Source organism: Athene cunicularia, assembly GCF_003259725.1.
Source record: "Athene cunicularia isolate RWA chromosome 15 unlocalized genomic scaffold, athCun1 chr15_part1, whole genome shotgun sequence".
Taxonomy (NCBI): Eukaryota; Metazoa; Chordata; class Aves; order Strigiformes; family Strigidae; genus Athene; species Athene cunicularia.
The window spans coordinates 232,943-254,385 of record NW_020799121.1 but is presented as its reverse complement, the minus strand read 5'-3'; the positions used below and the strand labels follow the sequence as shown (position 1 = coordinate 254,385).

The 21,443-nt window shown below is 52.1% G+C and overlaps 2 protein-coding genes across 5 annotated transcripts; one reads left to right on the top strand and one right to left on the bottom strand.

Annotated features, from left to right (window-relative positions):
• The first annotated feature begins 1,083 nt into the window (after positions 1-1,083).
• SLC7A4 (solute carrier family 7 member 4) lies at positions 1,084-6,067 on the top strand. Its single transcript, XM_026860090.1, has 4 exons — positions 1,084-2,162; positions 2,272-2,948; positions 3,749-3,857; positions 4,324-6,067. The coding sequence occupies exons 1-4, from the start codon at positions 1,181-1,183 to the stop codon at positions 4,515-4,517; spliced, it is 1,962 nt and encodes a 653-aa protein (XP_026715891.1). The 5' UTR covers positions 1,084-1,180; the 3' UTR covers positions 4,518-6,067.
• A 117-nt stretch (positions 6,068-6,184) lies between these two features.
• LOC113486331 (leucine-rich repeat-containing protein 74B-like) lies at positions 6,185-20,746 on the bottom strand. Of its 4 annotated transcripts, none has more exons than XM_026860103.1 (8): positions 19,978-20,746; positions 17,918-18,124; positions 15,806-15,915; positions 15,116-15,231; positions 14,358-14,436; positions 13,824-13,919; positions 13,313-13,406; positions 12,280-12,378 (listed from the first exon to the last, which is right to left on the bottom strand). In XM_026860103.1, the coding sequence occupies exons 1-7, from the start codon at positions 20,003-20,005 to the stop codon at positions 13,335-13,337; spliced, it is 708 nt and encodes a 235-aa protein (XP_026715904.1). In that variant the 5' UTR covers positions 20,006-20,746; the 3' UTR covers positions 12,280-12,378; positions 13,313-13,334. The 4 variants fall into 4 exon arrangements, with proteins under 4 accessions (XP_026715903.1, XP_026715902.1, XP_026715904.1 ...); XM_026860104.1 differs by having other exon boundaries at positions 13,313-13,382; XM_026860102.1 differs by lacking the exon at positions 13,313-13,406 and having other exon boundaries at positions 6,185-12,378; positions 14,358-14,433; positions 19,978-20,742.
• Positions 20,747-21,443: the final 697 nt, after the last annotated feature.

The window sequence follows — 21,443 nt, the reverse complement described above, 5'->3', positions numbered from 1 at the left end:
GGGCTGAGCAGGGGCGAAGCCTTCCCCTCTCCCCGCCTAGGGGTGAAGCCGGAGGCTGAAGCCCCCCACACCCCAGCAGGGGGGTCCCCACCCAGAGCCACCCCCCCAGCCTGGGCGGGATGTTCCGCCCGGCTGCGGCTGTTGGATGCGTTGGGGTCGGGCACCCCACTGCTGCCAGCCCCTCCTCGGGGACCCAGATGCAGGCGGCAAGCGGGGCCGAGGGATCAGCCAGCACGGTCGGTGCCAGCAGGCCTGTTGTCCCCAGGGACCAGCGTCATGCCACCGGCTCGTGGTGGCCTTTCCAGGACCCTTTGGCCCCGGAGGCAGGTGGACCCAGGGAGTGGGGCTGCACCGAGAGGCACCAGCCCTCTGAGCATGACCCACGGTTTGGGGGTGCAGGGAGACATGTGTCCTGGCACGGGGAGGAGCGTGGCTGGGAGAGCATCCCCAAAACCACAGACAGCCCTGGCGCAGCCCTGAAACGGCACCTGAGAGGCCGCAGAGCTGCGACCTCCCGCTCTCCCGGTGGCAGCCGCTGTCTGGGGCTGGTCCCTGGGTGCTGGAGTGTTTCCCGCTTTGGTTGGGGCCTCCCATGTCCTTGCTGGAGCTGCTCGGGACTCGCTGCTGCACGTCTCCATGGGCCACACCTGAGAAACCTGGGCTTTCCCTGGGGAAGCAGCGAGATGCTGGGGGCAGGGAGATGCTGTGTGTCCCCTCAGCGGGCTCCTGACACACCAGGAAGCTCAGGTAGATGCTGAATAAGGTGGAGGGGAAGCAGCAAAGAAACCTTCAGCAGGGCCAGAGCAGCCAGGTTTGGGCTTTAATGCAGCTCCATTTTAAAAAGAAAAGCCTGGGAGATGCTGCCCCGGGGGTGCTGTGGTTTCCCTCTCACCTGGCACACAAGCCCAGGTCCCTGCCCGGCGGGGGGAGGGGGGGGGGCTGGTTGTCCTGTGCCACCACCCCGGAGGAGGACACGCTCCGGTGCTGAGCCCCGCGCTGGCTGAGGAGCAAGGGACACCCTGAATGCGCCCCAGTGGCTCTTCTGCCCTGTCCCACCACCCGATACCTGCCTGCAGGAGGGGATGCTCACACCTTTCTGCTCCTCTGGCAGGTCGTCAGGCAGGATCTCGTTGCTGTGGACCCCTCACCCTGCCCCAGGGAAGGGCCTGCTGCCTCCAGGATGGCGAGATGGCTGCCTCGTTCGGCTGACCTGACCCGCTTCTGCCAGAAACTCAACAGGGTGAAGACCTTGGAGGATGACATGATGGAGACATCCTTCAACAGATGCCTTTCCACCATCGACTTGACGCTGCTGGGCATTGGGGGCATGGTGGGCTCTGGGCTGTACGTCCTCACAGGCACCGTGGCCAAAGAGATCGCTGGCCCCGCCGTCATAGTCTCCTTTATCATCGCTGGCTTTGCTTCGCTCCTGGCTGCTCTCTGCTACGCCGAGTTTGGTGCCCGGGTACCCAAGACGGGCTCTGCCTACATGTTCACCTACGTGTCTGTGGGTGAGATCTGGGCCTTTCTCATCGGCTGGAACGTGCTGCTGGAGTACATGATTGGGGGAGCCGCGGTGGCCAGGGCCTGGAGTGGCTACCTGGATTCTATTTTCAACCACAAGATAAAGAACTTCACCGAGACCCATGTGGGCACCTGGCAGGTGCCGTTCCTGGCCCGCTACCCTGATTTCTTGGCAGCTGCCATCCTGCTGGTAGCCACTGCCTTCATCTCCTTTGGGGCCAAAGTGTCCTCCTGGCTCAACCACGTCTTCTCAGCCATCAGCATGGGTGTCATCCTCTTCATCCTCATCATGGGCTTCATCCTTGCGCAGCCCAAGAACTGGAGTACCCAAGAGGGCGGCTTTGCCCCATATGGGCTGTCGGGCATCATGGCTGGCACGGCCACCTGCTTCTATGCCTTTGTAGGCTTTGATGTCATTGCAGCCTCCAGTGAAGAGGCCAGGAACCCACAGAGGGCTGTCCCCAGGGCCATCGCTTTCTCATTGGGGCTGGCCACTGGGGCCTACATCCTGGTGTCAGTGGTGCTGACGCTGATGGTGCCCTGGCACACACTGGACCCCGACTCTGCCTTGTCGGATGCGTTTTACAGGAGGGGCTACGCCTGGGCAGGCTTCCTGGTGGCTGCTGGCTCCATCTGCGGTGAGTACAGGCAGTGGTGGTGGGAGCTGCCCACTCCGCTCATGGTAGGGGCTGGGAACCAGGGCGGTTTGGGTCTGACGTGGTCCTCCTCCTTCTGCCTGTCCTTCAGCAATGAACACAGTCCTGCTGAGCAACCTCTTCTCCCTGCCGCGCATCGTCTACGCCATGGCCGAGGATGGGCTCTTCTTTCAGGTCTTCTCCCGAGTGCATCCCCGCACGCAGGTGCCCGTCATTGGCATCGTGGTCTTTGGGCTGCTCATGGCCCTGCTGGCCCTTGTCTTCGACCTGGAAGCCCTGGTGCAGTTCCTGTCCATCGGCACGCTGCTGGCCTACACCTTCGTGGCCGCTAGCATCATCGTCCTGCGCTTCCAGCAGCAGAAGGTGGATGTCCCCGCACCAGCAGCTGGTGGCCGGCCCAGCTCTGAGTCCCACGAGGGTCCCTCTGCCAGCGAGCTGAAGGAGTATGAGTCTTTCTCCGACAAGCTCCAGCTGGTGGACAGGGACAAGAGCAAGGAGCACCGGGAGCCAGGGCAGCTAAAGGCAGCTTTTGAACCCTACTTGGAGTTCCTCAGCGACTTCTACCCGGGTGAGGTGGTCACGGTGGCTGTGGTGACCCTGATGGTGTCTGCCATCTGCCTCTGCTCCATCTTGGTGTTCGGCAACACCCATCTCCACCTGCCCACCTGGAGCTACTCCCTGCTGCTGGTCCTCTTCAGCCTGGGCTTCCTGCTCAGCCTCCTCCTCATCTGGGCGCACGAGCAGCAGCATGGCACACAGACCTTTCAGGTACGCACAGGGGCCCTGTCAGGGTTGGTCCCTCTGCCGGGGTGGGTGGGGTGGCAGCGGCTCTGGTGGACCCATGGGAGGCCCCAGTCACACGGAGCTGGTGAAAGTGCTGAAGGAGGGCGGAAGGTATCAGCGAGCACTGGGTGTGGGGAGATGTTGATTCCTGGGGTGTCACTCTGTGTGGTCACTGGTCCCCAGGAGGGGACATCCCCAGCAGCTCTGTGTCCATCTTACAGGATCACTCCTGTCCGCCTGGGTTCCCTCCTTTGCATCCCCGCAACCCCCCACTCCCCTCCTGCCCATCCCAGCTCCTCCTGCCTTTGGCCTGCCCTGGAGCTACACAGTGGAGCTCTTTTCTTCAGCCTCCAAACCACTTTTGTGCACTTGTGCTTCCCCCTCTACAGTTTCCAGCCTGTCTGGAGCCCAGCGTGGTGCAGCCATGTGGACAGTAACACCACCTCGCTGCCCTGTCCCTGCCCCAGCTTCTCCAGTGAGGACCACGCTGGCTCTGGATTGTGCCAGGAGCCTGTTTGGTCCTTATAACGATGCCCATGGGCTGTCTCCAGAGCCCATGCCCACCCTGCCAGCCTGGCTCCCATCTCCTGGCTCCCTAACTGTCTGCTGTTCCTTTTGGTTGCCGTTTTCCTGGAAAAAAAAAAAAATCATTTTCCGAAAGCCCAAGGGGACAGTCACTTTATCCCCCACATTTACCAATGCTGGCTTTTGCTTCTGTGGTTTTAAGGATGGGGAATGAGGTGCTGCAAGTCTCACCCCATCCCTGGGCTTCTTTTCTCCTGCAGATCCCCCTGGTGCCCCTCTCCCCAGCATTGAGCATCATCCTCAATATCTATCTGATGCTGAAGCTCAGCTACATGACGTGGCTCCGCTTTGCCATCTGGCTGTTCTTAGGTGAGTGCTCCCGTGGCAGCTTCCCTCGGGGCAGAGGGGAACTGGGCCTGTCCCAGCACTGGCCGGCTGCTTCAGCAGCTCTTCTCCCCCAGCAATGGGTTTATAAAGCACATTGTGCCCCTTTCTGCCCCTGGTTCCCCTTTGGAGATATAAGCTGAGGTCTCCCAGCATCTCCCTGACCCTTTCTGGTTCCTGGAGTGTTACGGATTGGATCCTCCTTCAAGCTCTGGATCAGAAACCCCCCTGCTCCTGAGGCACTCAGGAAGTCCTTCCCAGTGAGGGGCTTTCACCTCCCCGGGGACTGGGGGTGCCCCTCTTGCTCTTAATCGGCTGCAGGAACCTTTTCCTCCTGCAAGCAGCAGGTTTAAGCTCCCTCACCCCGTGCCGTGGCTCTGGGGTGCCGGCCTCCTCCCTGCCAGCTGCTGGCCTGTGCTCAAGCCGCTGCTGTCCCTGTCCCCCGCTGCAGGCCTGCTGGTGTACTTCGGTTACGGGATCTGGCACAGCAAGGAGAACCTGCGGGAGCCCAGGCCGCAGCGCGTCAGCGCCCGCTACGTGGTGTTCCCCAGCGGCAGCCTGGAGGAGAGGGTGCAGGCAGTCCAGCCCAGCTCCCAGCCCGCCGCTGGGCTGCCGGACACCGACACCGACGACTGCAAGAGATGACAGCCTCGGGAATGGGAGCACCTGGCTACGGGAGCATCTGAACCCCTCCCCGCGGTGAGGCCAGAGACCCCCCCCCTCCTCTTTCTGCTGGTCCCTTCGACACCAGAGCCACTGGCACTGCCCTGGGCATGTGGCTCCATCTGGAGATGATGGAGATGACGAGGATGCTTGCCCTTCCCCACTCACTCCCCACAGAGCAGGGGGCGGGCTGGCTCCCTCCCTCCTCCCCATCCCCATCCCTCAGGAACTGGGTCCCAGCCCCCTCAGCCCAGTGCCTGCCCTGCTCATGAGGAGCCGCGTACTCCCCCCTTTCCCCCAAGCACACCCAGGTGCTGTCAGCATCTCTTCCCACTGGCCCGTTGGCGTAACCAGGGATGCAGAGGGATGCAGCGAGTCCCCGGGGCCAGGACAGGCAGGCCAGCACTGCCCATCCTGGGTCTCATCCTGGCTGCAGTGTGGGCTCTTACTGCAGCCATGTGCAGTCCTCCTGCGGAGGCAGGAGCCAAACACACTTCCCTGCCGTCATCCCTGCCATCCTCATCCCCAGGGCTGCTCAGGCTGGGGCTGAGGGGACCGAGGAGCAGCTGGGGACATAAGATGGAGTATGAGCAGCTAGGCAGAGACCCCAGGACAGCCTGGCATGGCAGAAGCCAAACTGCATCTTCCCAGGCGCTGGTGTCGGCTGTTTCAGGCTGAGCTGGGGGCTGTGCCCGGCTGGAAGCTCTGCTTTAAGGTCACACTAGGGCCAGGCTCTTGCCTCAGCCCTGAGCTGGGTGTGGGCATATAGGACCCCAGATTTATTGCCTTGTCCCCAGAGGTCCCCAGCAACAGCCCTGGGCTGGTCTGCCTGGAGCCAGCTCCCCCCTCCCCCTATGCCCCTGCAGCACAGCCTGCACTGTCACCCACCCCGGCATAGGGGGCTCAGCCTCCTGTGATGGCCCCTCCAGGCTCTCTGTGGCTCATGAAGGGCCCTGTGGGTGCTTTTCAGTATTGCCCTCTCCCCGGCGAGCACCCCCGTGCTCTGGGACTCACCCTGGCTGCTGTAGTCCTGTTGAGGGGAGACCTCAGCAGCACTGCTGCAGCCACCCCTGGATGGTTTGCTCATGGGCAGCCTGGAGTGGAAGGGAAGGGGAGGGGTTTAGCACATTTTGGAAGAAATAGGTGGAGGAAACAGTCAAGCACGAGCTTGCCAAACTGCCAGGCCTTGCAGCATGGACACTCTGCTCCCTGCAGCTGTGCTGGATGTGCAACGTCCTCTGCATCCTGCGAGGAGCTGGGGACCACGGGCAAGCTGGTCCCATTGCTTCTCACTGGCCAGTCCCTGGGGGGGGCCTAGAGGGGCCACGGGCGGGTCTCTGTACAACACCCCACTCCCTGGGGAGCCCCTCTGCCTGCCAGCACTGCTCCGCGTCCCGCCTCGCCCCCACACTGCCACTGCTGCCCACGGAGCAGCGTGTCCCCGCCGTGCTATGGCCCTGCTTGGCACCTCTGTGTAGTGGCTTGTGAGCAATGGGCTGACTCGGTCACCCTCATAAATACTGGTTCTGCGATGGCTCTGGTTGTTTGTGCTGTCTGTCCCCCGCCAAGAGGCCGCGTGGGGAAGCTGCTCCCCCAGCTGATGCTCAGGAAGGGCCCCCAGAGTTCAGGGAAAGGGAGGGTGGTGCTACCCTCTGCCACCCTGCAGCCACGTCCCTCCTGAGCCGTGCCAGGGCAGCACGGGGCTGTGCCCAGGGCATGCAGACCCTGCTCTTGGGCACCACAGGGCAGGGGCTGGGCTCAGCAGGTCACCGTGTCGGGAGCCCAGTTCCCAGCCACTGGCAGGTGCTTCTGGAGCTGGGCTGGCACACATGAGATGCACAACACCTGGCTGGGCCCACCGGGAGCAGCGACTCTGCTGACACGGGTGCTTTATTCACCAGGGTGGGCTCTGGCAGGACTCATGGACACTTGGACCCCCGAGGAGCTGGGGCAGCCTGGCAAAGGTAGCCTGGAGCTTGAGGTTTACAAATTGTGTATTTACAAATACACAAAGGTTCAAGCCCCTTTGTCAACAGTGAGGACGATGTTGAACGGCACCGGGGCAGGTTTTCTAAAGCTGCCAAGAGGGGTAAGAGCTGAATGGACAGTAGAACTTGGGAACCAGCGCAAATAATGGGAGTTAAAAGTGTGAGATAATCCATAGATACCCCCGTCCCCATTGTTGTTGCTCACTAGGGAAGCTTCCTTCCATAATAACAAACTCATTCTTTATTAAAAAAATATTCAACATGTATCCAGGGAGGCAGATAGACTTAACTCTCCTTATCAATTGTTGGCTTTTAATCTCTGCTGTAAATCCACTGTCAGCAGGATAAAGGAGAATAGAAAGAACTGTAGTGATGTATCAGGAGCAAGGGAGTCCAGCACAAGGCTGGGGAAGAGCAGTAGAAGTCCTAACAGAGCAGGACAGGCTGAGGTTCAAAACACTTTTATGTTCTCTTTAGGAGGAAATTCAATAGAAGTCACATCACAAAATACTCTCAGCTGTGGCCAGGGCCGAGCTCACCCAGTGTGGGCTCTCGGTCAACCTTTTAAACTAGTGAAGAGCTGTTGAATGAGCCTCATAACCATCGATACTTAATCTATTTTAAAATGTTCATTTGTAAAAATGCAGACAAGTTACTGTAAGGCTGTGCCATAAAAAAGCAAGCATGGATATGGGGTACCCCCCAGCACAGCCGGGGAGAGGCAGGGAGTGACGGGGATATGGCTGGCAGGGAATTAAAAGCTTGAAACATAATTAATGTCAGCCTGGGAGGCAAGTGTCCCCTCTTGAGCACACTTGTGGGTTTTTTTAAAATAGGACTACAGAATTGGTCGGTTCACCCATGTCATACACCATCCTATTGCAGTTAACATGCCCTGCACAGACACAGAACATGTATTAATCGATTTTAAATTGCCTGCCCATTAATGCACACACAAAACAAGGGGGTTGTCAGCAGCCACTGCCACCAAGGGAGCCCTCCTACAATGATCTGTTCTTGAAAACTGTGTCAGCAGGAAAAAAAAAGATTAAAAAAACAACCAAATTAAACAGCATCATCAGTGCTTTAAGATGGCAGCCCGTAATTGTAGGGAGAAAAAAACATAATTTCACCTATCTGTACCCCTGTGTGTGTGATCCAGCCAGACTGATACACAAACCACCCTGTATACAGCTCACAGAACCCTGTTTCATGGAGCGTGGGGAGACAGGCACTCACTGGTTTACACTGGTTTTCCACAGGAGTATCTTTATCCAAATTAGCTTAAAAAAGCAAAATTCATATTTTCTGGGGCTCACGGAAGTGATCTAATCAGCCTAGCTGGACTGCATGGAAATCTAATTACAGTGCCTCAGGGAAGTATGTAGGTCAGTGGTGTAACGGCTGGTGCTGGGCTCCGGGAACCTGGCAGGGTTTAGGGCCATGGGGCAGGAGCAGCCCCAGCACACGTGCTCCCAGGCTGGGCTAAGAGGGTTACTGTGATCTGGGGGTGATAATCCCCCCGGACAGCATGGGAGTGGGCAGGCAGGGCTCAGGGCTGGCAGAGGAGGAGCCTTGGGGATGCAGGATCACTGCTGTCATCCACACGGCCCCGCGATCTGTGGGAGCTCCTGCAGGGATCGCGGGGGGGTGGGAGCTGCAGGAACATCCCAAACTGTTTCAGAGACAGTTTAATCACAGAAAACGCTGAAATAATCAGGCGCTGACCCACTTGCATACCTGAGCCCTTGTCCGTGCTGGAGGAGGAAAAGGGGAGCCCGGGGCACTGGAAGCGGGCGGTGAGCTGATGCTCAGGAGAGGGCAGCTCAGTGTCCTGATTAAATAATTTCCCAGCCTTGTGTTTCTAAATTATCCCTCCCCCCACCCCAGCTCGGAAAGCAGCACAGCCAAGCTGCAGGGCCCGTTTAAGGCTGGCGGTAAGTAATCCTCTCGTTATCCCCCGCGGTCCTCCCCCTGCAGATACAGCCAGAGGATGAGGTAAGCACCCAGCTCCAGCCTCGACATATCTGCTCGTATCTGCGCCTTCTGCCGCCTGCAGGGCAAGAAAAGATGGCACAAACCCTGGGTGCTGTTGTCCCCTCGTCCCCCCGCGGCCGGGCCCGCAGCCGGTGGCTGAGCACAGGGTACCCAGAGCATTCCCAGGGGCGGTTGTGTTCTGTCTCGGCAGTCCCTGCAGCCAGGCTGCCTTGGGGCCGCAGCTCCTCCCGGTCTCACCACGCAGCGCAGATGTTTTCTAACGAATTGTACGAGCGTAGGCATGAATGATGCAGTCGCATCCCAGCAGCAGAGGCTCCTTCCCGACAGCAGACGGCCCAGTCTCCAACCACGCAGCCACAAAAGGAGAATAAATCTTCACCACGTGCACAGGAGACAAGGCAAGAAGAAACGGACTTAAACTGCCATGAGGGAGATTTAGGTAAGAGACTAGAAAAACTTCCTCACGGTAATGACAGCTTTGCCTCAGAGGTTATGAAATGTCCATCGGATGCTGTCAGGAGTGGGCTGCAGTGAGCTGCTCCTCCTCTGGAGCACAGACAGCTGGTTTCTCATGATCCCACCTGCCTGGGCTTCCCTCACTAGACTGGAAGCACTTCAGGGCAGCACCAAACACTGTGGACCCCAATCCTTGCTGGGACAAGAGCCAGGGCACTTTTGTGCATGGCAGCACACTCAGTATTGCAAAGGAGATCAAAGTGTTAATGAAAAACCTCTCTCCTGCACTGGGGGAGAAGCTAAGAGTCATATCGCAGAGTCCTCTGCCCCAGCCCTGTCTCCAAATGATGCTTATTAGTAGCTGCTGTAGCTAAAACTTTTGTGATCACCTCTATAGCTTACAGGCAGCTGGAGAAGTCCCAGAGCACAAGCTGGCTGATGTTTCAAAAAGGTGAAGGGGTGCGAGGAAATTCAAGGCCTCAAAAGGACACTGATCAAAATGAAAGCTGCCAAGAATTAAGGAAAAAATACCATTAGTGCCAATTAATATGATCTGTGTAACCTCTGTGCTTTACTGGGGACAGGAGCTTGGAAAGAGGCAGCAGTGCTGCTGCACTTATAGTCCCTTCCACAAGGCATCTACCTGGCAGCTTTGTAAAGAAAACAGAAAGGAAAAATACTGAAATAACACTCAGACACACAAAAAATGGCTCAGTACTTGAAATGACATCGTGAACAGGGTCTCAACAAATCTTCTGGTGAGTTATTCCATGATTAATTCCCAGGCTGAAAGAGAACACGGCTGAGTGTGGAGGAAAGATGAATAATGATACCAGCCAGGGAGATCACCAGGTAAATTGGGAATAACTGGTACTTCAGTATAAGAGAAATACAGCTCTCAGTGTAACTTTCCACGTGTTAATTCCTCATAACCTTTTGTAGCAGCTGCCAAAGCACAGCAAATCCCTACAGCTTCACACACAAAACCTCCCGCAGGCCAGCTCTAGCAGCCTGTTTCCCCTTCTCCCTGCAGCCCTCCAGAAGGGCAAATCCTGCCTGTTCAATCCTGACTACTCACGGACTGGGCAAGTGCTTAGTTTTCCACAGCCACCTCCTGCTCTCATCAAACCCGCAGGAGAACTGAACATTCAACATATGTACCCCAGTTACAGCACCCCATAAACCACTGCTGGCTCACTGGGTATTCCCAAATGGTGTATTGGTAGGTTTATTGAGCTTAAAACCACCCAGCTCTGACTCCAGGGACTAATGATTGGATATGTGTCAAGGCAGGGGCAAGTGGACCTTCTCTAGTTACAACAGCTGGTGAATAAGGATGGACTTGGTGTGTAAGAATTTTTTACCCACCTTATTTTTTAATACAATTTTAATTTGCATCACTTCTTTGGAGAGCATGGTAAGGGCTAGGGGCAAAAGACATAACAGAAACAATAAATGGTGACTAAATTTTTAAAAATATAAGTACTTATACTGATTTAAATCAAGCCCCATAACAGCTTCTGTGTTCGATACACAAATTTTTCACCTAGAGATCAAGGGGGAGTCAGGATGGTTCTGAAATTTCTAGAAACAACCCAGATTGACAGACCTTACAGCACGCAAGAGGCCTCTCCAAATGGTGTGAACAGACATGTGTGACTCCAAGGCTCAGACATTATTTATTAGATACATGACTGTAAAATAATTTGAACATTTATAGGACAAACTCCATTGTGTAAATCATAACTGCATAGAGTTATTTTCAAATAAAGAGGCAAAAACTCATCTTCTTCTAAGAACTAACATTAAGTGCAATTTCACTGGTAGCACACTTATTAGGTAAACAAAATACAAAGGTGAGCAAGGGGCTTATAATGCTTCTGTTCTAGGGAAAAAGCATAAGGCAAAACACAGGGCACCAGCCAGCTACTCTGGAAGGAGACTGGCAGAAGCTGTCTTGAATTTTGGCCCCTGCCTTTGCAAGCTGCCTTCTCAGAGGGGTGTCACCACTGCCTTACAGGAGAGCACTGCCTGGCTGTCCCCAGACCTCGTCACCTGGTGTGTCAGTGACAGAGGGAAGTAAAGCCAGTGCACGCCACCATGCCAGGGCACAGGCCAGGCTCACCTAGCTGGAGCCACAGATAAAGCCAAGGGTGTGGCACGTGCTTTACAAACCCTGCCAACCTCCAGGGAATGAAAGGCAGTTATTTGTGTATGGCCACAACTCGGTTAAGGCAGCACTGCAACACCGCTGGGGTTTGCTGCCCTGATTGTGGGGTCGAGCTGCCGGCACCTCCAGCCCAAACCAGGCAGCCAGAGCCCCTTGGTGACCAACCTCAGCCCCTCTCCCACACTGTGAGAAACCACTTCTTTACAGAGACCAGGAGAGGAAGAGTTAAGCCAGGCTGCTTAGAGCACAGACAAGATTCCTGCCCAATGCTCCTCAAGAAGCTCACAATTCCTCCCCTCCCTGAATCCCAGTATCCAGGGGGTTCCAGAGGAGGATCCACTGGATAATACCAGGATCACAGAAAACATCCCAGGGAGGGGAAAAGAGTTACAGCCCACGTGCTGTTGTCATTCCTAAACTACCACAGAGTGCCTGTCCTATTTGTAGGCAACTTGTAGTATCCATCCTATGTAACACTGACAAAAGTAAGGGCATGCATCCAGGAAATAACACCAGTCATGACCCAGCACAGGGCTCTACTCTGGCTCCATGTAAATCTAAGGAACTGTGGTAGGAAGCAGCTGAAAATGAGTCACCGGTGCATCTGACCGGCAGTTCAGCAAAGGCAACCCCGGCTGTGTAACAGAAGGAGCCTAAGGCAGGAAGCATTTGTTCACAGCACATCTCTAGATAGGACTTTGCTTCCTACATAGTAAGCACACCCTCAGGCTGCACAGACCCCACTGCAGCGGGCGATGGAACCTAGCACCAGCAGCAGCTGCAGCACATGATGTTCCACCAGACAAATGTCCCTACAAACAAAGAGGATGATTAACAAGGAGCCCCTGGACTCTCATCCTTAAGGTTGCTCTTGCATGTGCTGGAAGAGACTCAGAGCTGGTTGTAGCAGAAATCTTAAAGTGAAAAGACAGAACTTCCAAGTGCCAGCAGTGATGAAGTAGCCAGTACTTGCACAGATCCTGCCCTGGCACGTCCTTGGGTCACAGGCTTGGTGTGTGGTGGTGGGGTGTTAGGCAGAGGTGCCAAAGAAGCAGTCCCAGAGAGACTCATGTTAATTCTGAGAATTACCCACCACTTTGGGCTGAGTCCGAAGCTCAGCTTTCAACTGACTCTGCAACTTCACATTTCTACCATATCTGGGAAGATTATTTGGGAAAAGTATTTTCACAGCACCACACAGCTCTACAAGCTCTTTGTTCACAGGGATGTCCTAGAGGGGAAAATTACTGCATGTAAGTAAGCACATGGTATGATTTACCCTCTCTCAGAAAACAGATACTGCGATATATCCTGTACTTTCTTAACCCAAACACAGAATTCTGACACAAGGTTGTGAGATCCAGGGCTGTTAGCCAACACCACTGTGACTCAGCACAGAGACCATACAGGTGACAGCACAGAGATCACAGGAAGATACGGGTTTTCATGCAAGTTCCTCACTGCACTGCCAAAAGACAGTGAGCTAAAGTGGATAAAGGTGGAAAACAGGCAAACAAATACAAAAACACCTGGAGAGAATGTCAGGACAATGCCAAGATGGAGAGTAAGCTCAGAAGAATGGTCTACAGGAAGAGAGGTTGAAACAGCTGAAGAGGGGGAGGTACAAGGGACAGGCACTTAATGACAGAGGAAGGCTCAACATTTCAGGGATCATGAGGTGGTCGGGCAGACACCTGGATTGTTCACAGCAAAGGGTTGTGAAGGACAAGATCCACCCGATTAAATGCTGGTTTGCTGGTTGCTGCAGGGCAACCCTTTCCTCTGAGCTCATCATTACGGTCTCCCTATGCAGTCTCCAGGGACACAGTCAGCAGAGCTGAGGTGCAAATCTCCTCATCCTAAAGCAGACCTCTGCACTTTGGTGTGTTAATTTTGCCTTAAATACCATTGATTAAACCTCCATCTATTAACAGATCTTGTGTCATCACTTCAGACATAGTCACCTATATTGGGTATGAGTTAGGCAAGACAAATCCCTCCTCAATCAACAACTGAATAACTGACTTCTCTTTTTAGAAATTAAAAGGAGTTGCTATCTAATTGATCCTAAGGGCATTAAGTGGCTACTGGCCTGAAACAGAGCCTCTGTTCCAGAAGTGATGCTCTTTGGCAAGGTGTATGAGAGGCCTTGTGCTGAGATATACCTGATGACAGAGGGCTGCCTTCTTAGATCTGGCACTGTTCACAAATGGGCTGGATGTTGAAGTGGAAGCTCTTGGTCATAAAAGTACCATTTAGCTTCATTGGAAATGGGACAGAAATCCTTCCAAAATTATTTGCACTGTCAGAGCAGAGAGCTCAAGATTCCCAGGGAATTTCTGAATTCACAGGCAGCCAGATTCCTCTTAGTGCCCAGCACCTTTGCACGGAGGGCTGAGCCCTGCTTCTTCCATACCCTGCTGCTGCCCAGCACCTCAGCAAGGCCCAGATTGGTGCATTCACACACCTTGGTGCTGCTGCAAACACACAGCGTGAGGCCTGGGCACCCACAGGTGTGTCCGTGTTTTCAAGTAGGGGGCCACCCCCCGCATATACAGTCCTCACTGGGCAGTGATGAAGACAGAGCCAGAATCCCTCTGGCAGCCCTTTAGCAGCCATATGCCATGCATTCAACCTTTGCCTTCCCTTCCCTTTTCTTGCTGGTGTAACACTTACTGGCAAGTCCAGGATCTCAATGCCAGTGCCAGAATTTGCTTGTAGAGCTTTGAGAACCCCATGGCAGCCTTCACTCTGCACAGGATTTCTGGTCATCTGCAGCCAGAAAATAAACAACAGGAGGGCATGTGACAGGTTGGGTTGTGGGGTTTTTTTTATGATCTTTGGCAGTACCAGTGGTCCCCAGCAGGTGATATACCAGCGGAGTCTACTTCAAGTGCCAGTAACAGTGGGCCAAGGGCTCTCAAGCGGCCATCCCAATGCCACCCACCATGCCAAGCTGGACACTACTGCTGCAAAGATAGGATGGCAGGCTCACAGCAATCTCTGTTCACCAAGGAAAGTGCTGGATACAAGCCCTCTGTCTTCACGAGAGCATACTGCAGCCAGGGAAGCATGGGAGGAGACAGGCTGGGCAAGCTCCTGGATTTCGCTGTGGGTTTGTTCTAAGGGGCTCCATCCAGCACATACATGCACCAGTGATATTTAAATATGTGTAAGAGGTTCCAGTACCTTCCTAGGGAAGTAACTCACGTTAAGTCTTTTCAGAGTCTTGTTTTCTTTCAGGCCAGCTGCAATGTGCAGAGCTCCTTCCACCAAAATACGGTTGCTGCTAAAACCAGATATAAGGCATTGCTTCACATGCTGAGCTGCAGGTTTTCCACATCCACATTGCTCAGGCAAAGGATATGCAACCTCCTGCTTCACCCAGCACGGAAAACCTGTTCTATCCAGAGAGAATTTAGGGCAGCTCTTTCCAACTAAACACTTATATTTGGAAGTCTGGAAGTGGTGAGGAATTGCTAAACCCCACAGGCTGACAGATACAAGGCTAACATGACTCCACGGCCCTGGCAGTGAGGCTGACTCCGCATCCCCAACAGGGACAGACACAAACATATGTGAGATGTGCACATGGTCAGCCACACAGATCAACACAGACAGAAACACTCAACATTCACACCTCGTCCCTCTCTTTTCCCATACTTGTTCCTCCCCACACCACCTGGTTTCCTACCCTCAGCCTTGGTTCCTCCCCTAAACATCCCCCAACAGGCTTTCTGCATTTCCCAGATGCTTTTCCCCTGCATCCCATAACATATTCCACAGCCCCTCAGAAGTGACCCCAAGTGTAAGGAGAGGAATTGGGATTTGGGATAAGACCAGCAGCACTAATGTTCTTTAACACTCCCTGCCTTACACACGTCCTGCACTCTGCAGGCAGATCCAAATGGTTGCTGCGGGCTTTGCCCACCACTGCAAAATGGGGGCAGGACCAGAGTCTGACTCACCTAACATTGAGCTCCTCCAACACAGTGTTGGCTTTAAGAGCCTCCCCCAAGGCAGCTGCTCCACTGTTGCCAAAGCCATTGTAGGAAACATCCAGCACTTTGAGGAATATGTTTGCCTGTGGTGTGACATAAACACACAACTGAAAATCTCCCTGTCACTTGATTCAACCTTGGACAAATATCCTGCCTTGCACTACCATCCCTTCTACTGTCCAAAAAGCAGTTGGGGCCTTGCTGCCCTAGTCCTTGGATGGCACATGTGATTTGTATTACACAAGAGGTGAGATCAAATTACTTTAGTGACCCCCCTTCAGCCTAAGAGGCTTCAAGAACTGTTTGGTATTTTAATGAGAGACTTCTTTTAGTAGAAAAGTAAAAGCTGTGTATGGACTACAAAACAATTTCTGTATTGGTTTATGAATCAGAAGTGAAATGAAACAATTCAAAACATTCATTATCATCATTTTTACTCTAAAATGGAAAAGAACTAGAAATAGAGAAATTCAAACATACGTATATATCAATGGACAATGGGTTTTACTCTCTTAGTTCCAAGGTCTACATGATCCCAGATTATAGATGGCTGTTGGCACAAGTCAAAGAGCACTCATGGCATTTCTGCTCATTTAAGCAGATAAAGCTTCATGTGTGTTCTCTCAATTTAAAAACAGGAGTGAAAACATTTCCTACTGCCAAGCCTTTGGCCAAGGCAGCTGCCCCTTGGCTATGGAAATGGTTCCGGTTGATTTTAAATTCCTTTAATCCAATGTTTTCTGCTATTGCTGTCCCAAGAATTTCACCTAAGAAAAAATAAACAAAGCCAAACAGTTTAAGAGTTAAAAGGAAGTTTGAGTTAGTTTAGGTATTTCTCTGCAACTGTCTGTATTACCTCTAGGCAGGTAAAACAGATTATTTTCTTTTATACATTGTTTATCATAAACACAAAGCAGAAGCTGCAGGACAATAAAGCAACAAAGTGTATGTGTTCTCCGACCACAGGTTGCAAAAGTAGCGAAGAGGGAGAGAAAAACCGATCACCCGATCACCGTATCACCAAGCCAGGTTCTGCTGCTCATGTGTGGAGATCTGACTGCACAGGCTCATTCTTTAGCCCGCTGCGAGTCAGAAAGCTGACACCAAGCAGGCAGGTAGCTTCCCACAGTCTCTCACCATTCCCCAGCTCTGGCCCCCAGCCAGCTGAAGCCTGCTGGTCTGTTCTGCTGGCACAGAAGCCAGCTCTGCTCTCTCTTTAAGCCTTCCCAGGGCTCCTGTGCCATTATAAAATCTGAATAGGTTTCCTCAGCAAGTGTTCTGTGAGTTTCCAATGAGGCAGGAAAGAAATGAGGTTGTCAGCCAGCACAGAAGGAAGCCATTGCTATGCTTGAAGACCAGAAGACTGGGAAGAGCTGTTTGTCTGTAAAGGCAGCAGGAGGTGAGCAGGAGGATGTAAGGTGGAGAGAAAAGCAGCCACTGCAGCCTTCAAAAGCAGAAACAAGGGCAAGAGCATAACTGAACTGGGAAGGAGCAAAGTGAATGGCTGGCGTGTTCCTGGTAGCCAGAAGATACGAGGATTATGGTTGTTTCCTCTCTTCTGAGCTAGAAAAGCCTACTGAAGACATGGATATTCAAGGAGGAGGCTATAGCAGGAGAGATTAAGGGTTGTAAACAGGGGATGGAGAAAAGATGGTGAATTTTTCATGAAAGACACAATCCAGGGAGAATGTGGGTCTGACAGACGGCATGCCATGTGGCACAGAAGAGAAAAAAATCAGTGTCTCCCTTTTTGAGTGTGTACCCATAAGACAGTGCTGGAAGTAGAGGGATTTGGAGCACAGTTGTAGGGTGAGACCATGAGCAGGCAGAAGCTAAGTGAATCTTCATCATGGAGATAGTAGCAGAACACATGGCAGGGGTTGCCCAAGAACAGCCACAAATGGAGAAGATGAAGCATGTGCCAGTAAGGTGCAAAAAGGAGATGAGCATAAAGGCTGAAAAGTCAGGGACTAGCAATGACATCATGAGGAGTGTTCTGTAGAAGTGGACAGTCAGGAAGAAAGGATGGGGGAGCTCAGGCCAGCACAAGTGAGACTGGTAAAACCAGTACAAACTAAGGCCGAGAGAGCAATAACTGAGTTTCATCACATCACACAGCAGCACGGGAGCAGTGACAAGGATGTGATGTTTAAATAAGAGCATGCTTAAAAATCAGAAGTCAAAGAAGAGCAATATGCATTAACAAGGTTGAGACCAACAAGAAAAGAAGCCAAAGTCACTAGCAAAGGAAGTCCCCAAACCAGAAGCTGTCAAGGGTGGCAGAGTGTCAGGGAAGCACTATCATCTGCTTGTTCCACTCTTACACCCTCCCCTTGGCACCTGCAATCACCTCTCAGTGACAAGGAGCTAGACAGAAGGGCTGTTGGCAAACTCCATTTTGCTGGGGGTTTTCTGCTCTTATTAAGCATTTTACACACCTGTGAAAGCTGGAATAATGATCGAGAAAAAAAAGCAAATTATAATTCAGCGAAAGAAAGACCATCAGAACTTGGAAACTAGGAAGAATGAGGAAAGCAACAGAAGAGGTAAAGCTTGCAATGCTGTAAGAAAGGGCAGAGAATGAAGATGAATGAATAATGATAGCTTGACACTTGGTTTTGTCTACAAAAAGCCAAAAATGCTTTTCAGGAAACTAAAAATATTAGCAACCCTGCTCCCCGAAGTTCTGAAGCAGGCAAGCAACTCATTAAGCTGCATTGCTACCTGCCATAGCACCGCTCTTTGCAAGTGGCACAGACAGCGCTTTACCTGCTTTGTCACCAAACATGTTGTAACTCAGATCCAGAATTTCCACTTTGCTGTTTGCTGTGATTGCATCCACTAAATACTTTGCTGCATGATTGTCAAATTCATTTCCTGAGAGCTGGAGGAACACAACTATAGTATTTTCTAGAAGCATAGCAGAAAAGGCCTTAGCTCCTTCAACACCTAATTTGTTGTCAGATAAATCAACATCTGGGGAAAGCAAAAGACATTATCAGCTCATCAAATCATATCAGATGCCAGGGAGGCACTTGACCTCTACACTGCAATGGCAGAAGCAGTGCTAGACTTCAAGAATAAGAATACTGAACCTGGTCTAACACAGTATTTTAGTAGGAACTTCATTTTTGAATTAACAGCCTGTCCCTGAGATCGGGTTATTGAAGTTTTGCCACATGACTATGGGACATGAGACAAAAATGGTCCTTGTCCATCTGTGCTTCCCACTCCAGGTGCAACCTATACTCAGCAAAGTTATAGCCGGTTTCTTGGCTCCTCATCATGGCTTGAAAAAAGAGAGTGTAGGCTGGGAGAGACAGCGAACGGATGGATGTGAAGACAAACACCAAGACCCAAATATGAAAGCATGAACTTCTCTGCTCACCTACATACAGGACAAATTGTCCTAGCACAGAAGTAACAGAATCCTAAACCTCTAATACTGAATCCAACCACAAAAATAAGGAAATCCCATGTTAACAGGGGTTTCACAGCACACAACCTGCTCCCTTTGTCCGTGATGACTTCCCGACAAAGCAGATCAGGGTTGTCTTAGTTATAGGAGAGTTGTGTCCTCAGCTGTCTAAACTGACCTTCGTGAATAAAATACATCCTTCAGTGCAGCAACCAGCATGAAGTTACAGTGAAGTTCTGCCTGTGTCGTACAGGGGCCTGGAGATTCAGACACTGAAACAGGAGGTTAATGCCAAGTGCTGGAAAATGTGACACAGAGATACAACAGGGCTCCACACAGACCCATGCTGGGTCTCTGCTCTGCACTCTTTGCACAGAAGCACAGCACGGGGACTCCTAGACTGCCTCTGCAGCTAACAATCCCAGGTTTGGGTGGGCTTGTTAGTGCTTCTGGGTACGTGCTGGCACAACCAGCTGTATCCCACCAAACTGCCTTCACTGCACCTCAGCTCTGCAGCCAGCGCAGGACCCTGCCGCATGTAACCCACCACCCAGATAACCTCTCCACCTGTAACTTGGAGTTGCTACTTGAATTATATCAACCCTGAAAAAGCAGGGACTAATGCCATGATCCCTAGACACAACACTGCCTGAGACTGAAATTCAGAAAGTGCTGCTCTGCTTCTGGTCCCTGTATGTGTAGTATCTGTAGTCTAATACTACAGAGGCACTAGACACGTGAAATGTCCCTGGGAAGAGCAGATGTGTGTTGCTGCTGGAACAGAGGAAGATGGGCTTCTCTTCCTCCTGTCCCTGCTTAGAAGCCCTGTTTTCTTAGATGTCAATCATGCAAATTCAACTTACAAAGCTTAACCATTTCTGCTGGTTTTGGCTGTGACAGAGTTAATTTTATTCACAGTAGCTAGTTTGGGGCTGTGTTCTGCATTTGTGCTGAAAACAGTGTTGATAACACAGGGATGCTTTCCTTACTGCTCAGCAGTGCTTACACAGCGTCAAGGTCTCTTCTACTCCTCACACCAGCGAGGAGGCTGGGGGGGCACGGGAAGTTGGGAGGGAACACAGCTGGATGGCTGACCCCAACTGACCCGAGGGATGTCACACTCTTTCTTGCTGGCTTCCAGCAGCTTCACAGGAATAACAGGACTGGGCTGACTCCAGTTAGTGGCATCCTAACTTCAAAAAAGTAAATGCTAAGAAAACAGATGGAGAAAGATGATGAGGCAGCACAGTTTTAACACTCACTGTTCAACCAGCATCCCAGTTCTGGTACCATTTTCACACACGCAGAGTCACTATGGCAGCAGGACTGGTTACATCCACAAAGAAGCCAACACAATTTCCTCCTCTACAACAACTGTCTACCAGAGAACGGCAGATGGGAGAACACAAACCTGAAATGTAGCAGTTTTCTTTCGGCATCTCTGCAATCGCAGCTGCCCCCTCTCACTGCAGCCAGTTGTCACTCAGGTCTAACGTGAGGATAGAGGTATTGACCATCAAGGAAAGAGCTAAAGCCTTGGCACCCTGCAACAAAACCCCCTAAACTGGGTCATTTACAGTTTCACTGGGTTCACAAAGCTCTTGTGAATATTTCTGTTTCAACTTCCCTCTGTCTGGCAGGGCACGGGGATTTCCCAAAGCCATCAGCAGAATTGTGCAAAAAGATTCCCCTTCAAAAACAATTTAGACTGAATACAATTTAAGATATTTCTTTTCATTTATTATAAAAGAATTAATTTTGCCTTCCACAAAAACGATGGAAAATCCTGCTGTCAGTATTCACCACACAGAGGGAAAGGAAAAGGTCCCAGCCCACTGTGCCTGATGATGTATCTCTTTGGACAGCACTTCTACCTGCCAGTCTGAGTACAGCCATAATAAGCACCCCTTTAGTTACTTATGGCTGCTCTGAATCCTGACCTCAACATTTTAAAAGCCTATATTGTGCCAGTATCCTGATCTGTCAGTGGGAATTCTTAACTTTAGAAATATTTACAATTAAACAGACGTATGGCAGTGACCTTGTGATTACTCCACAGATACTGCAAAATCAAAATATTTTCTCCGGCCTTGGATATCAGACACAGGAAAATGAACTGGAAGGGACCTCAGAGAACTCTTCCAGATAAAATAACAGAACAAAAAGGTTTATCACCGAAAATTAGTATGAAGGGCTGCACCTTTTTCATCGTCCAAACAACACATTTCCAAAATGTCACACCCACAGAAAGCAGCTTTCATGGGTGGGACTACCTGACACGAACCACTGTATGAATGTGCAGACGGTTTATAATTTCTTCCTAAAAATATTAATTAAAAAAATGTGAAGTACCCCAGGGGTGACAATACATTCTCAGGAAGAATTCTCAACCCAAGGGGGAAGAGGTGTAATGACACACCTGCACACTTCATCCTGCCTCCTCCCCTCCTGCATCTGAGGGAGGACACCCACTCCTGGGCCCTGCAAAACAACCTGCTGACAAATCCCCGCCTTATGTGGCATAACACCAGCCCCTAACCGGTATCTGAGCCGCTGGCATGGCAGGGAGAAAAGGGTCCTTGACACATTCTTGACATAAAACTTGGGTTGTTCCGATGCCCAGAGGAGTTATAACAACGTTTTCATTAGCGGGAGAGACAAAACTGACAGTCCCTAGGTTGGGGTGTTTGCACTGGTTTCTGCGGAGGGCCCACAGCCAGGCATGCCGGCAGGGTGTTGGAGGGGACAGCCCCCTGACACCCCAGAGCCCCGCAGCAGGTGTCCCTCACGCCGGGGGATGGTGCCACCGCCCCTCACCCGCGGGCCCAGGCCACGGTGCCGCAGGCTGAGCGCGGGGCCCGCCGTGCGCCGCAGGAG

Coding starts and splice junctions, on each gene's coding strand:
- SLC7A4 (XM_026860090.1), top strand. CDS start 1,181: ATGGCGAGATGGCTGCCTCGTTCGGCTGACCTGACCCGCTTCTGCCAG. Junction 2,163..2,271: donor GGCTGCTGGCTCCATCTGCG/GTGAGTACAGGC, acceptor CCTGTCCTTCAG/CAATGAACACAGTCCTGCTG. Junction 2,949..3,748: donor ATGGCACACAGACCTTTCAG/GTACGCACAGGG, acceptor TTTCTCCTGCAG/ATCCCCCTGGTGCCCCTCTC.
- LOC113486331 (XM_026860101.1), bottom strand. CDS start 20,005: ATGCCGAAAGAAAACTGCTACATTTCAG. Junction 18,125..19,977: donor AGAAAACTGCTACATTTCAG/GTTTGTGTTCTC, acceptor TGCTTTCCCCAG/ATGTTGATTTATCTGACAAC. Junction 14,437..15,115: donor TTGGAGGAGCTCAATGTTAG/GTGAGTCAGACT, acceptor ATCTGGTTTTAG/CAGCAACCGTATTTTGGTGG.